The sequence below is a fragment of the Zosterops lateralis genome (assembly GCF_965231275.1).
Source record: "Zosterops lateralis genome assembly, chromosome: 3".
In the NCBI taxonomy this organism is placed as follows: Eukaryota; Metazoa; Chordata; class Aves; order Passeriformes; family Zosteropidae; genus Zosterops; species Zosterops lateralis.
The window spans coordinates 74,459,137-74,475,969 of record NC_139764.1 but is presented as its reverse complement, the minus strand read 5'-3'; the positions used below and the strand labels follow the sequence as shown (position 1 = coordinate 74,475,969).

General features: G+C 35.3%; 1 protein-coding gene across 3 annotated transcripts in view; it reads left to right on the top strand.

Annotated features, from left to right (window-relative positions):
* The window catches only part of FUT9 (fucosyltransferase 9), a gene marked incomplete at both ends in the record, with an annotated part of 95,866 nt that overhangs the window by 56,958 nt on the left and 22,075 nt on the right, over positions 1-16,833 (top strand). The window contains one exon of one of the 3 annotated variants that reach the window (XM_083858515.1): positions 14,595-14,661. The exons of 1 other annotated variant lie outside the window; for it this stretch is intronic. In XM_083858515.1, the coding sequence (XP_083714641.1) occupies positions 14,595-14,661 (67 nt within the window). Of the gene's footprint in view, positions 1-14,594; positions 14,662-16,833 lie in introns of those variants that run through there. One more of the 3 variants, XM_083858513.1, reaches the window with a different exon arrangement.

The window sequence follows — 16,833 nt, the reverse complement described above, 5'->3', positions numbered from 1 at the left end:
TATTGAGTTCATATCCATCAAGCTGGGCTAAGGGTGAGAACTGAACAAGAGTCTCACCACTCAGACCTTGAGGTCTCAGTTCCCTTAAGGCAGGATAGATACAATGGTGGAACTGAAAAAGAAATGGAATGATTGTATGATTCCTAGGATCTAGTTTCCACAGATATTTTTAGGAGTATATTTTTTACTTCAGAAAAGTTGCACCAGTCTCTTTTCTACAAAAAACTAGTGTATCCAAGTAAAAGCATGTAAGAATCCCTCCAAAGTTGCTATTGCCCTGTTTTTAAGCTACAATGTTCAAATACTAGTCCACTGTAGACTGACTTGGAAATCCAATAAAGTCTCTTTCCTTTACGTGCAGACTGAAGATATAGATACCTGTAGATAAATTTACCTGGGAGGAAGATAAATAATTACATGCCATGATAAAGAGCAGAAGAGTTGCCTTAGAGGCACAAAAAGATATAAAGTAACATGATGATGTCAAGTCAATGCTTTCTGAAAACAAAGTAGGAAAAGTTGCTCAGACTACTTGATGCACAATGAATTCACATTCTTTGGAAAGTTGTGCAACACTTGAATTTACTTCAGACTATTCCTTTCTTTATTTGAATCACACTTCCTACAAGTGTTAATTGACATAAACCAATTATTCCTCCACAAAAAAAAAAAAAAAAATTAAAAAAAAATGGATTGAAGAATGTTACTTGGGTTGGAAAACCAAAACACAGAGCTGGGAGGTGTCAGAGTCAAGCTTTGTCACTATCAGCCTACCCATGTGTGAATGTGTGTGTTATACCTTCCATTGCACGATCCCATATTGGTTTTCCCAAAGCACCTTGCCTCACTGATCACGAAAGTTCAAAAATTCTCAGTGAATGGCAGAAATAAAGACTCAGCTATTCAAAAGGCACTGTTATACTAAAGAAAAGATGAAGGCTTTTTTGGCCAATAGAACATAACTGATAAAAAAGGAAATTATTTTCACTTTATAGAGGTGAAGCAGGTGAACACATAGGGTTGACATCAAAGTGTCTAAATACTGGTAAATTTTTGACATGGAAGTCAATTGGAAGGATTCTGTTTTCTTACACAACTTTTAGAATATTTAAGTATTTAAATGTCAGCAAACTTTAAAAGGATCAAGGTGTTTGACTTCTACTCACATTAATAGTAGCTGCCCAGCTGAATTCTTCAGCAACAGCCAAGTTTTCCTCCATATTGCATTTTATAATAGAGATTATAATGCACAGTTTGAAACAAATTATAACACAGCCCAGTTCCACAGATAAATTATAAAGTAAATGTCTTTAGTTGTATTTCATTGCTGGTCAGTAGAGCTACTGGAGAAAAAATAGTTATGCTAATTTCAGCACCAGGAAGATAGCAACAGAAGGATAAGAATATTGTGGATGATCAGGTAGTTTCAGCATGTGCAGCATAGCTGGAAGACCATTAGGAACAGGAAACCACACTGCTCCCACTCAGACTCAGTGTTTTTCTCTGAATATAATTTATTGTCTTTCCTTATGATTATTCACCATCAGGAAGAGTCTTTAGCTAACCAAAACCAGGAGACAAGAGGGAAGACCTGAGGAAGAATGTCAAATACTTAGCTCACATACTCCAGAAGAAAAGTTAGATAAATCAAAAGCAGTCAGGATTTTTGACCACATTCTGAGGACAAAAAGAAGAAGTAAAGAAGTGGCCTGGAAGTCAACTTCCAAATGCTCAAGGCCATGTTATTTATGATAGCCAGAGTAAAAAGCACAAAGACCATCTCTCTTGTGGATAATGTTTTCTAGGTAAATAATCAAGTTGAAGGCTGATGAGACTAAACAAAAACAAGATTAATCCACCTTCCATTGTAATAACCATTCCATAAAATGGTGATTTCTGAGCTATTAGATGGTAGGTCATCCAATAAAGCTCAATTCTATCTGTAGCTAATCAGCAGCTTAAGCTCCACAGTAGACAGGCCTGGTCAAATGGATTGAGTGCCTGACATAAAATCCAACTATTTCGGCTTCTATCTACAAAGCAAAACTCCCAGAACAGAAAGTCCATTTTAAAGGCATTTACATTAGTTTTCCACCCAGCAAAACAGTATGATATGAATGCACAAAGCAGATCTAAATGAAAGGAAGAAAAATCTTCAAAGACAGTCATGTGGTAAGATTAATGCAAATACTTTGAAATATAAAATGTGTAAGTCTCATTGGGCAGTCTGCACTTTCTCTGTCAGAGAACCAGATACTTTTTCTCCACATGTCACTCCATTACTTATTTTATGTCCAGTTATTTCAACTTTTTCAGGCTTTGACAAATAACTTTTATGCTTTAAATTGAAATATCTGGGTAATCATTTTTTGTGCAATTCATAGGCGCCTAATCTGCAAGAAAACAATTTTATTTCTGCCTTTCCAGTCTCATTCTAAGATTTCTCATGTGTGTGTGTTTAAATAAGTCTCAGTTTTTATGAATTTCTACCTGACCAGTTGGTTTAACCTTATTTTTCTTGAAAAAAGTTTTACCTGCTTTATTTATTCTGTGGGTTTTTTTTTTTTGTCAAACAACATAGCTAGCTTCAGTTTTATTTTGATAAATTGCTACATAAGTATAGGTTTGAACTAGAAATTTAATTACAGAAGAAGGATGAAGAACAAACCACTTAAGAAAAACAATTATAGAAACAGATTATTCAAACAGAAAAAAAAATTGACCTAGGTATGTCATGATTTTACTGAAGTTTGAAGTTCAAAGCAGCTGAGCTTTGATCCTGCGAAGGCTTGTTCAGAGGCTTGGTTTAACTCACTAAAATAAAGGGGGCTCTTTGCAATGCAAAAGAGCAAGCAGGTGCATCGATCTTACTACTACTAGAGCATAAATGTTCCAATAATCAAAAGCGTGCATGAAAGCCCACAGTCTCACTGTTTAACAGTTTTTAGAGAAAGCAGTTGAAATTATGTTATCTGAACTCCATATTGTTCTCGACTTATACTGTATTTGCTAAAGATAAAAAAAAAAAACCAAAAACCTGAGTCTGAAGTAAAAAAAAAGAATGTGGAACTAAGGAGAAGGAATATGATACTGAAGAGACAATCACCTTCATGATGTGTTTCCACGCAAGAATTGCTCACCACAATATGGGTTTTGATTTTTTCTTTTTTTGAACCATTGTTATTACACAGAAATTCATGCAAAACTAATTTAAGTCAGGCAAAACATTTACTCTCACAAGCTTTAGATCACTAAGAGAAAATTAACAGATCCAGTTCCAAGAAAATGAGCCTTTTATATTGTTAAGAACTTTGATGAAAATAGGACAATGGTTATCAGAGGGTCAATTCTGACCATGCTTAGTCTCTGCAGTGATTTTTTTCCATCTGCTCAATTCTCAGTAGCTTGTCGGTAGCAGGTAGTTTAGCAGATAAGACAAAAGATTTTCTCACTCAAGTCTGTGGGATAATACACTCTGGTTTTTTTTGGTTTTTAACTTTCTGGCCCAAGTGTAAAGGGATAAACTTGGTTTAGGAAGACAATGAGACCTGAGGAGTGTGACTACAAAGAGTCCCAAACCAGCATTTCATGCATCTGCTGAACTGTTTAGCTGGTTAATTTACAGCTTAACAGTATACCAGAAATACTGGTGAATTTAAAGCTATGAAGAAATTATCCATAAACTAACTATCTATAAACTAACAGATTAACTATAAACAACAGAAGAGATTCTCCCTACATTTTTTTAAAATCTATTTCATAATTTTATTTAAAACCAAGCATTTTGTCTCTGATAGAGTTGGTAGACACAAAGAAGTGCTGTTTATTGGTGGAATTGCAAACCTGAATCATAGAGATATTTACAGATAGTTTTTGTAACTAATGTCTTCATTATTTTGCAATTTTAAAAGTGAGTTCATAATTTTTTAAAAATATTTTAACTTAAATGTAAAGTGGTTTTTATGTTCAATTGATTTCTTTCAGTGTTCCTTTTCCCATCCTCTCTTACGAGATAAAAATAGAATACCAAGGCAGTTCATTGCCCAAAAGATTGGGCAACAAACTCTTTGGTGTGGGGTTTTTTTTGGTGGTTACTGTTTTTTTTAATTGTGGATAATGTCCCTTACCCATTCTAGTCCTCTATTTGAATTTGGCTTCATCTATAATGCAATAGTACCTTCTTTGGTAGTGCAGTAGTGTCAGTAGGAAACTGCACAGGTTCTTTTTCAGTTTTCATAGTGGCTGAATATTCTAGTTCCTGTGCAGAGGAAAAAATACCATTTCTGCAATGCAACTATTTTGATTAGATAAATGTTCCATTCTGCAGTAGCTGTAATATTCTTTTGGTGGCATAAATCACTCCTATGTGAAGGACACACCAACAAAAGGACAAAAATGAGCTGGTTAGAACTGCCCATTTGCAACATTAAGGGCATTTCACTTCAGAGAAAAATTCTATACAAATGGATTTAAATATTTTATAATTCTCTGGAAGAGAAGTCTTCTGCGTATAAAATCTATGCTACATCACTTAATCTTCTTAAGTGGATGAGGGGGAAATGCAGCAAAAAGTCACTTATCTTGTGCTAGTTCTAGTATTGCTAACTCATGTGTGTCAGTTTTGGGAATAGTAACTGGAAAGAATGAGCAGGGAATAGCTCCAAGGTGTATGGTTTGCCCTAATACATACAGATGGAAATTCTAGGGCCAACACAGGTCAGGCTTGTACTATCTAGCACTGCAGAAATACAGTAAAAAATAAAGTTGCTATATATTCCCAAGACAAGAATTCTCGAATTGTAAAATATTTTTTCCCTAAATCTCAGCTTGTCTTCACTCTTTGTCTGTTCTTTCCCTCCAAGGACCTGTAACCTTGGATACTTGCCAGCCTGCTAGTAAAAAACTTGATCATGCAGTCCTTATTCAAACAAATCTGTTGTTGATTTTATTAAGCCTTTTCTGTTCTCTCATATTTACCTACACATAGCTAGTGTCTCCGAAGGACACAGGATACAGACATATATTCTGGGGAAAATATAAGTCTCAATTTGGGAATTGATCATGAACTTTTCAATCAAGCAGAACTTCTAGAAGAAGAAAAAAATAAAAAAAAAATATGTGTATATGTATATGTATATATTATCTATTGGCCAAGCTGCTCTTATTGTCCCACATTACAGCTGTTGAAGGTAATGCTCACTATTTTTAGACTGAGGTACCAAAAACTTTGTACTCATATGTAGGTTTGAGGAATCATGTGAATGTGTCTTAGTCTTGCCTTTTTCAAACCAAAAATGGAGCACTTGAATCCAAATTGCTTCAGTAGAATATTCTCTAAATAACTTCCCAAAGATTATCTTTATCTTAAAATTATTCCTGTGAAATACTTTGCATGTGCTTAATTCTTTACACGTGAATAACAGCTCAGTAGAATTATAAACACACATTAATGTAAATGGCTTTTATAGCTGCTTTAGAAAGTTAGTATAATAAGGAATACCGACATTAGACTATTTTGAATTTTGGAGAAACATAGAGTGATTCTAGTTTAATACAAAATGTTTGTCTTATATTGCAAATTATATTAAAATCTATTTCATGCCTTGAAGTAGGTCAATTAAGAAAGTATAAAATGCCCTTTTTGTGAGGGGAATAGATTTATATCATAGCTAGTTAGATAAGAACATAAGAAATAGTTCAAGAAAATTATATTGTCAACTAAAAACTAGCAAAAAATCACTTCTAGGGAAAATAAAAAATATCACCAGGAACAGATAAAATTGGGACATTGAAAAAGAGGCAGAAAACTGACCAAAAAAAAAATAGTAAAATTAAGATAACCCATGGATAACAAGCACAAAAAAACCCCCAGAAAACCCCTGAGATACAGTGAATGCCATTTCATCTAGAAAGATAAAGGAAGTTATCTGATGTTTTAAGAGTAACAGAGAAGAACTTGTGGTGGAAGTGGCTTTCTCAACTCTTTTGATGAACAAAGTGTATTGACTGTCAATCAACTTAACGATGCAGGAAGAGAAACTACTTGAGGCTGAAGCAGCAGATTTGTATTATAAAAAGGCTAGACATTCGCTTTCATAATTTTTTTAATTAATTTTATATATGAGCTGAACTTATGGTAAGCAAAAGCAGATAAAATGTTAAATAGTTGTGAAACATTTTAGTTCTTAATAAAGAAATTATGTGGTATTTTGTACCTTTTTGTATTAGAACACCAGTAAATCTTAATCCACTTTTCAATTACATTTAGGTACTTACTGGAATTTTTGTTCATATGTGAACCAAGAAAGAAATTATCAACAAGCAGCACTTTAACTTAGGAAAGCTTTGAGGCCTCAGGAGACTAGTTCTGTTCTAGAAAGTGTTATGCAGCCTGGTTCCCATGAGGATGACTTACCTAGTGTAAACATCAATAACAAATAGGCTTTCTTGGATGAAGCTGGAGAAAGTTTAAAATGGTTTGCAATATTTGCCAAGTTCTTTCCCAAAGAGAGTAGGGCTTTCCCATCAGATCAGAAGCAGCTAGGGACCTTGTAATTTGGAACCAAAGTAGTCATGCTGGTTGTATATATGAGTTGGCAGATAAGGGAGACAAGTTTTTACTAACCCTGACAGGAACTCTGGAAAATCCCACTTCCATTATTAAGCATCATATATCCTACTTACTTTGTGTTCATAACCATCCAAATACTTTGTGTTCAACGTTAGGGTCATGAGTAATTCTGCTTAGTTTAAGTGTGAACATTCAGAAGGTTCAAATGGAAAAAAATAAAAAATTCTGAGCCTAAATTCAAGGTAGCATCCAAGCCTCACAAGTGAAGCTTCTGTTTTGAAGATGAGTATTTTAAGGCAACTATAAATATTCTGGCTTTATGCCTCCTCAACACAGGAAAAATTTACTTCTTATCTTTTCAATTATCTCCAGGTCAAACATTATATTTACTGAGTACCTACAACTGAGTATATTGGCAGGATGCCTCTAGGACACTCTTTCTTGGGTGAGTGTTGTAACAAAAAAGCCCTGCACTGGCGAGATGTGGAAAAAACACAAGCCTTTCAGGCTCCATTTCTTTCATATTCTTGACTGACAAAATACAGCAGAGGAAAAAAATAGAAGTTGTTTCAGCAACATCTTTCCACTATAAGTTTGTTTGTTTTTTGGTTTGTTGGTTAGGTCACTCTTCTGAAAATACTTGCTCCTACTTGGATTTGATGTTCTCAAAGGTCTTTTCCAAACTTAACGATTCTCAGTGCTGTACTCTACAGTCATGTATCCTTCACATCCTAAGAAAGAAAGGTCATTTAACACCTTATTTTGTAGCCAAGGTCAGGGACTGGGCTTCAGGACCTGTATTCCAGTTTAAGAGACATCACACCTACCATCTGAAGGTGCCTACTTGTAAGCAACATGGAGTTGTAGATTAACCCTGCACTGGACTGGTTTAAGCATCAAATTGTCTCAGCTGCTGCTAAGTGCAAATCCCTTTTATACACATCGAGATATCCCATTTATTCAAGGGAAAAAGGGCACCTGATTTTATATTGCAAACCCAGCTCCAAGGGCTCCCCTTCTCAATAGCACGGTGCATTCCCCAGTGCAAACATTACACTTGGCTCCAAGTGTGGAAGTTTTAGGCATTGCAGCATTAAACTCTATCTGCCAAGTGACTCTGAGCACTGTGTTCTCCCATTCTCCAATTTCTTTTCACAAGAAAAAAGGTACAAAAATTGCCACAAGATTTGGATTATAAGAAAAGGCAGAAAAGCCAGAAAATAGTGGCCATTCTGCTGCCTGCATAAATGAATAGAGGATGAGTTCAGAGCAGAGGAAATTACACCTAACACCTGTGCAGGATGTATTTCAAAGAGTATTTAAGATGATTTCACCTTGGAGATTAATGTTAAAAGTGAAGTGAGTGGTTGCAGAATGGAAAGACGATTTGTGAGTGTTATCCAGGATGGAATCTTTCAGTTTGGAAAAGAATTGTAGTATGCCAGGACAATCTTAGGGCTATTTTCACTCATATATCATACTTGTAATTTGATGGAGAAAAGATGATGGGAAAATGGGTAAGGAAATTATTTAACTCCGGAGCAATGCAATTATTGAGACATAATTCATACAAACAGCATCCCTGTTATTGGCTATACGTGCCTTTTGGCTTCTGCTTGTGAAGTATAAATGCATTTTATAAACCCCCCTCCTCACCTGTGTTTCAAGAGGATATACCCTGTAGAAAAGGTCTCTTCTTTAAAAGGATTAAGGGGACAGCACTTGCATTGTAATAGCTGCAGTGCAAAAGGAAAAAGAGAAGTCAATGCTGGCCTCTGTGGCAGCCAAGACACCCTCCACTTGAGTTCTAACATCTGAGAGGCTAAGTGAAGAGTTAGTTGAGTACTTGAAAAGATAATAAATAATGCAATCAGATTTAAAGATTTCAGATTATTCATTTAGAGTATTCAGCAAACACCAACCAAACAGAAATCAGCCTGGAGAGACTGAAGACCATGCTGGAAAATATTTGCTATATAGAACAATTGTAAAGTATGCTGGAAAGATAGGGTCAGCAATAAGAACATTAGTGTGTGGACATAAAAATACTGTGTTTTTCTTACCCAGACATTCCATCCCTTCTCACCAATAGATTGGATTGCCATAAAGACAGTGCTTGCAGATTGTTCAGATAATCCAAATATTAAAAAACCAATGATGCTTTAACTTACAAGAGAAAATTTTCAGTTCCTCCTTTTCCATTGCCTTTATTGTCATGATAAGGCCATGTGGTTCCTTCAGATGAGGTCACACTGTGTGTTCTTTCAATGCTGCTAAAGCCCTCATGTGCTCTCTTAGGTTTTTAACCAGGCTCCTCGCCACACTCCTCTGCTCATATGAAATACAGCTGCCAAAATAGCCGTGTCAGTTGATAGGACAGGCTCGCTTCTGTGCTGAAGCTCTATGTCCTACTCCTGTTTCCTACTACATCAGAGTCAGCCTTTATGTTTTTGCATTGTACTCACCTTGGAACATGTCCATCTTTACTCATTTAGCTGTTGTGGTAACAAACACCTTTCAATTCCCTCTAGGTTGCCCTTAAATGCTACAATAGGCTTCTCAAGTTGATCTTGCCATCAACAAGTGAGAAAAGAAAAGTTTAAAGAGATCAGTAAAAGAAAGAGAGAGAGCAGTCTGGTATGAATTCACCAGGAAATAGGATGGCTGATATAGATCAGATACTTTAAGCTTTCTAAAGCAACATTGAGACCTGGACACTTAAATGCATGATCTTCCTTCCTCTATTTTTGTCTCATTATTCTTCTCCTCTTTTGCTGCCATCATTTACCGTATCTTGGCTCAGGCAAAATATTTCTTGCGGGAAGTTTTCCACCAGCAAGGGAATGTTCCTAATGCAAACTCAATGAAATTTTTCTTTTGATGTAGACTTCCAGGAACTTGACAAAAGATATGTTATTACTAATATTTTAGAAACTACAACTAAGTATTACATCAACCAGTTAAATGACATTTTTATAAAGAAACAGTTTCTGTGGTAATATAGTTTTGGAAAATATTAAAAAAGTTTGAGCTACCTGATGACCCAAATCAAATCAGTTTGAGAAACGCTCTGTCCATCATCTATTAAGCAAGACATCACTCCTAACACAAAAGGGCAAGTCAAATTCCACTGAATAATAAAATATATTTTATACAAAAAAGTACTTCAGATTTTCAGATTAAGATAAAGTGACAGTTTTTCTTGTGATATATGTCATAGTTCAGAGCTATTGTGACAACTTCCATTTGCAGTCTTAATTTTACTATTTTCCACATCTTTTATAGCACAGCTACCATTTACATGTATTTAAGTATTTCTCAGATAATGCAATACACTCTAACACTTTTTTCTATTTGTAGTAGCTAACATTTAAAAATAAGTCTTAAAAACAACAGCAAAAAAAATAATTTAAAGCTGAAAACCCAGTTTTGCAGTTGCAAGAACCTTACATCTAATTATTCCATTTATGATCTCTAAGAGCGGTGAGCTTGCTCACTCAGTCCCCAAGCTCACATTTGCAGGAGGAAATTCAAAAACAGTTGAACAAACGCATATGTTAAGCAACCTGACCTTGACTCTGTACTCTGTACGTTATGCTAGTGATGTCTTTGTAAACTGTTGTTTCAGCTGAGTTAATGAGTACAATTCCTAGACAAGATCAGAGTGAGAGCTCAGGAGAATGCAGGTGACTCAGAGCTAATGTGATATCAGATGGAGCAAATAAAAAAAAGAACAAAGACATACACTCACTTTTGATTTCCCTGAGGGGTTAAACAGAAACACTGAAAAAAAGTCTATTGGAAGAAAGGGAGTAGGAAAAAATGCCTTCGGTAAGAGTAGGGAGTTAAGAGGTTTTGTGCTGCAATTCATTTTCAATATTTTGTGTAAAAAACTGTTCAGAGCATCCAGGAGAGCCTCTCACTGGGAAATCTCACTGTAGCAAGTAGCTGCTAATTCCATCTTAAATTAGTATGTGTTCCTGAAGTACAACTTTGGCCTTTTAAGAACACATCTAATGAGTGCTTTAAGCCAAGTATTCTTCAGGTGCTTGAAGGTAAGGGCGTGCAGCATGGTGGTTATCCCCTGGAGCTGTACTCCAAGGCCTGTGCTGTGTTTGGCACAGCCCAACTTGCATCCTTAGCACACCAGACAGTTTTAATGCAAGCTGCAGCCCTCAGCTGAAATCCTTACCCTACACACCAGCAAGCTGGGAATATTCGAAAGGCTTTGACCCGGCTTTGCAGGAGAATTTGGCATGCTGCAGAGAAAACCAGAGGCTAGTCAAGAGACATTTTACTGAGAAAATCAATGATAGCGAACTAAGAGACATCTTTTAGTGTATGAACCAAATAAAAATCAATTTTTTTTTCACATTTTTTACCTTTAAAAAGCAAGAAACTCTTCTATTTAGGTCTGAAAATACCCAAACTACAACTGAAATATTTAATGGATTTGAAATAACTAGGCAAGGCGGGGGGAAAGGCCATAAGTACACGATAAGAAACCTCATGTTTTGCATGTTTGGTTGCTTATCCTGGAGGTCAGACTGGAGAGGTGTGACAAACATGTGGGAAAGCTGGATAGAAGGAATGCAAAAAAGAATAAACATACTGTGTCTTTTTGATATACAATTGCATTTCTTCCTTCTGCTTCTTTAAATCACATCTGACACTTACATAGTTAGATTAATCTGATAGATTGCAAATGTATTTCAGGGTTGTAAATGTATTTGGCACATTAAAAATATAATCATATTGGTCAAAAATATCTGCATCTTCTCCTTCTAGCAGCATTCAAACTTTTTTTATCAGTAAGTCATAAATAGAAGAGGTGTTTAGTTTGCACTCTTACTTTTCTCAAAAACATTATTTAACATACTTGCTACATGGTTTACATCTATCATTTTCACTTGTCATGCCCAGTGGTTGTGATGTCCATAGCTTTCATTAATATGAAATTGTACTTTTTGCATCCCTCTATTATGTTCTGTGAATTTAAGACCAGTCATACTGACAAATGTTTAATTCTCTTCAAGCCTGATAGAAGAGATTATGATTCTGTCCTTGAAAATGCTCTTTCTTTTTCATCACAGTAAAACTTATTTATATTTTTGCAGGTTACTAATACCCTTTTTAAATTACCAAGACTAAATTATCATTTCAAATAATAAATGAAATAAATAAATACATTAAACAGCAATCTTTATTCCACATTTTCTAATTATTTTATTCTGTTATTTTCTCTACCACAACACTTTCATAAACTATTTTTGAATCTGTGTTTATTGTGGACAGATTTTATTTTCTTTTAGGTCTTTTTGTTGGTGGTAGTGTTGTTTGTTTGATTAATGTCATGTTTGTAATGGCATGATGGAAAAAAATATCCTGAGCTGGTGCTTGCAGTTTTCAAATAAAAAGCTCTTCACAGTCTGCAACACCCTAGGTAGTGACACTGCCCTTTAGATTTTTATTTTGAAAGAAGGTAGATAAGACACGTACAGACAAGACTTCTATATTCACTGTTTTGCACCCTGTTTATAACAGTTCAGGATCTATAGTTCAATTTAGTCTATAGTCCAGATGTGGAATGTTTCTGATGTAATTGCATTTTATACTACTGTTCATGAGAATACATCTATGCAAACTCCATAGAGCAGGATTAAAAGTAGATAGGGAAAGTGTACGAGTCCCCTGGTTTTGTTGTCTTCTTACATATTTTGTGTGAAAGAATTAGAATTTTCTCCATGCAAAATAAAATTATTTTTTTTATAACCAGAAAGGATACGTGCACCCTCTCCTAGTTTATGCTGACAAATAAATCAGGTGGGAAGTTCCACTTGCTTAGCTACATCAGATATTTAAAGAAGTTGAAGACCTTCGTCAGCACATCCCAATCCAAAGTAAAAATACATGAAGTAAGGCCAATAATGATAAGAAAATGTTTTCATTAAAAAGACCGTTAACCTCTTTCTGTTGAATTACGTAGGAAATTTTTGAAGATATTTGTTGGCAATTAATTGTTGATTCAAAATAGCAGTACTTGTTCATCACAAATATTACTCTGTAATTTATCTGAACAATTCATCAGCATCAATTAGAGTGCATTTAGTACCTATTTAGCCTTTTTCTTGTAACTACTGCTTGAGAAGTTTTTCTTAATATTCTGTCTGGGGTACCCAGATCCAGCAGCTGTGTGGCCCAAACCTATGCCTCAGGAACCCATCACCTGCAAAACAAATCTTTTCTGTTGCCCAAGAGTGTATTCACCAGCTCAGTCAGAAGTAGAAAGTTGTGAGATTTTTCCATTCTCCAGGACATGCATGCTAAGCCTGAAGACAGTGAGTTCTGTGCTGATTTGTGGGGGGTTAAAACCATTTAATTGCAGTAAATATATTTTGCCTGGAAGACACTCTTTACTCATCTTTCTGTGGAACTGACGGGTTACAAGCAATGGAGGTAGACTTGAATATCATTGTTCTCTACTGCTTTTGATAGTAATTTGGGCATTTTACTTAGATTTAAGAGACCAGAGAAGAACTTTAGATTTGTTGCTCAGTACATTTCAGTCAGGGTAGTTGCTGGATACAGAGCTATAAAAAGCAAAGATTTCTGTATGATAAAATAGCTGGGCAAAAATATCAGAGCTTGGTAAGTGCAAAAGAATATTAATCATTCATCACACTTTGCAGTCCTATCTGTATTCTCTCAGAAGATGTAAAAACTAAATAATTAAGGCCCACAACCTCTCAGCAAGCTGATTTTCATTATTTCCGTTTTATAGAAAAACTGCAGGGCACAAAAATTAAATGCTTTGGTTAAGGTCACAGAGTAAGTCTGTTGAAGATGTGCAAATAGATTCAAACTCTGCTGATTCCCATTTTGGTTTTTTAACCCAATAACAAGGTTTTTTCTGCAACATTTCTCCCACTCATTAAACATTTTTTGTATAGTTTAAATTAGGGGCATCATTAAGAAGTGAAGTTAATTACCTTCTCTCCTTTTTAGAACTATTTGCTGATTTCTGTATTGAATAGATTCAAGCAGGTTTTCTCATATGTTTATAATGGTAAAACATATAAACACAAATATGAAAATAATCATGCTGCTTCTCCATGTTTCATGGCATAAACAGCAAGTAACACCCACAGAAATTTTATTAAGACAAAGATTATCAAATATAAGGGTTTAATTGGATTCTGTTTTCAAACATATCAAAGCCCTAAAAGACTAGTGTTTACACATTCCTTTATTCCTTCTTTATAGGCAGGCCTGATGTTATGAAAATTAAGTCAGTGTTTGAACCACAAAACTGCATTTTTCTGGTGAAATGGGAGGGTAGTTTTTCACAGTATGTCGTAAAAGAATTTCTAAAAACTCATTTTCAAAAACAAGTACAAGGCACAGAAAGGGCAGAATTCAAATGTAGGAATGTTAATTTTTTAATATAATACCCAGAATCTTTAGTAAATTCCCCCTGGTGTATTATTTGAATTTTTAGGTCCTGACATAAACGTAAAACATTTGATCTACAGGCACTTATGGAATATTTCATATAGAGACTAGAGAGTCAAAGTCTCATTGAAAATGACTTAGGCAACAGCTTCATGTTCTTAAGTTCAAATGTTTAGGTGCCTGTGGGACATTCTGCCCTCTCAGCTGCCGTGTGGGCTTTCTGCCTCTGGAGACCTCTTCATCCAAATTGTCGGTGAAGTCTCCAGCATAAAAACCCACACATTGGCTCTGAGGAAACCACAGAGCTCTCTGCTGTGACTGAGCTACCAAAAGCCTGGGGACATCTCATTACCCTCCCAGGATTCTCAAATCAAAACTTATTCTCCCTGTAGTATGTCTCACCCCCTCATGATTTTTGGAGCATGACTGAACTTCACATAAGTCAGCAGGGAGAGAGAGAGAGGAAGGATAAACTGACATGAAAGTACTGACTTATGATGTCACACGATGTCCTTAAAATGTGTTTTGTTTCATTTTAAAACAGATATTTACCCATTCTGCAATCTGTCACATGAAGCTGCTGTATTCTAGGATGCATCACAGATGGAAGATTTTGTCTCCACAGCCACAATGTTCTGGTGAGAATCACATTCTGTTACAGTAGTCAAGTATTTAAGTCTCACCTGTGATGCACAAAGACCTTAATTTCTGAATTCCTCCTTTCTTTCCTGGAAGATAAGAATCCAAAGCAAACACATAAGGTATTTGGATTTGATTCTCCTGTTTTCTAGAATGACATTTAAGAGATGCTCCTTACATTCCCCACCTGCCAGTCCAGAAAGAGCTGACCCTTCTTCATCAGCTTGACTCCGAAGAGGATTAATAACTCCACATCACTAGAGGAAAAAAGAAATAAGCATCTAGTCTCCCCAAAACACAGCTATATTGTGAGTTACTTACTGAGTAGTCTCTCTCCTTTAATATGAAAATAAATTATACAACAATTTAGAAAATATGCCTAACTTTTATAAGATTGAGGTCCCAATTATAATGTCTAGGTTACTTTTGAAAACCGTGATGGATTTCTAACACATGTGAATGTCAGATGATTTTTAAAAGTGTGACCTTATTCTTTCCACGAATTGGATGCTAGTGCATTTCACCAAGCTTACTGTTTTAACTTGGGACTTTGTAGAATTCTGAAACATATAGCTCAAGCTTAAATTACACTTGTTCTTAAAACCATTAGTATGCACTAAATGAGGAATTTAATGTGACCATCATCATTAGAATCACATAGTAAGAGTTAACCCTTTTTTTTTGTAAAAGAATTAATTTAATTAAAATTCGTTATATTTATTAAATTGCTAGTCCAAAATTAAGTGATTTATTTATACTCCATGTAAAACACTTATAAAATATTCTGTAAGAAGCATTAAAAAGATAATTTTATATCTAATTCTTTGCAGAGAAATGGAAACACTTGCTGACACTTAATATTTAATCTTCTCATTGTCACAACACCTTTTTTGGCTCTTTTCCTTTTTAGCTCCAACAGAGAAGGGATTCTGAAAGAAAATAGAAATAAGAGTCTTCATTCATCCTTATTATCCTTATAACTAAGTTTGTAAAACAATATTGTGAGCTTGTAAGAGCATATTAAAGTTGTATTACAGAAAAGAAGAATTATCTGTGATCACTGCTGTAATTCATATGTCATTAAAAAGATAGGTCTGAATTGGAAATCATGTTTTGGTGAAATAATCTGATGTAGCTGAGAGAAGAAAACTGAAGAAGGAATTTGGGATAACTTTTGCCTCAGAGACAATGGGGTCTACCACAACCAACGACTTTTAAACTTTTAAACCTTCTCAAAAATAACCTTTGTTAGTGAATTTTAATATCAACATGCTATAATGGCATAACCACACTGATAATGAAGTAAGAAAGAAGTTAACATAGGACAGAACTCCATAAATACTTTTTTTTCTATTTTCTAATGTGTAACTGCTGTAGTCTACTTCATCTTATTGATTTCTTTGGGTTTTGATCAATGTCAGCTAAAAAAGCATTCCAGAGATATTTCTCTGAAAGTAATGGAAAGATGAACAGAAATTGCTAATTCTACTCTACTACCAAGTCTCTAAACATACAGTTTACAAAGGCAGAGAAAATGTAATAGTAATGATAATAGCTGTACTGCATATCAGCTTGGGGTATATTTGCCTAGTCTGCTTTTCCTCTGTGCCCATCAGTTTTATCCTTCATACCACCTTGAGACTGAAAACTACTTTTTCCTGACTTCGAAGTCATACTAGAATAGAAACTGTATTTTCTCAACTTAAAAAAAAATTTGGTGTCAATAAAAGAAAGTACATGACAGTCTTTCAAACAGGAAATCCTTTACACGCAAGACCCATGCAGTGTATTACTATCACCTGCATCTGTGCCTCCTGTGAGCAAAGTTCTGACCCCATTGCCCTTTTCTGTAAAGTAGTAGAAGTGCTAATGAATTGTGAATCATAAGGACTGCCACAATGTCCGTGCTGGGGAAGATCTTTGCTGCATAGTGGATCTGGCCATACTCAAGAAGTGAGCCAGCTCTGCTCAGTGTTGTTTTTCAGGGCACCAGTGCAGTCAGCCCCCCAAAGCCATGCTGAAAGGTTGGATACATCAGCTCAGGTAAATTGCAGCTGGTGTTCCCATCATATCTGAACTAAAACGATTTATTTTGGTCTTATTTGGAAAGCAAACACATTGAGGTTATGATCTCGTGGTCTGGACCTACCAGAGATGCAAATCAGTTTCTT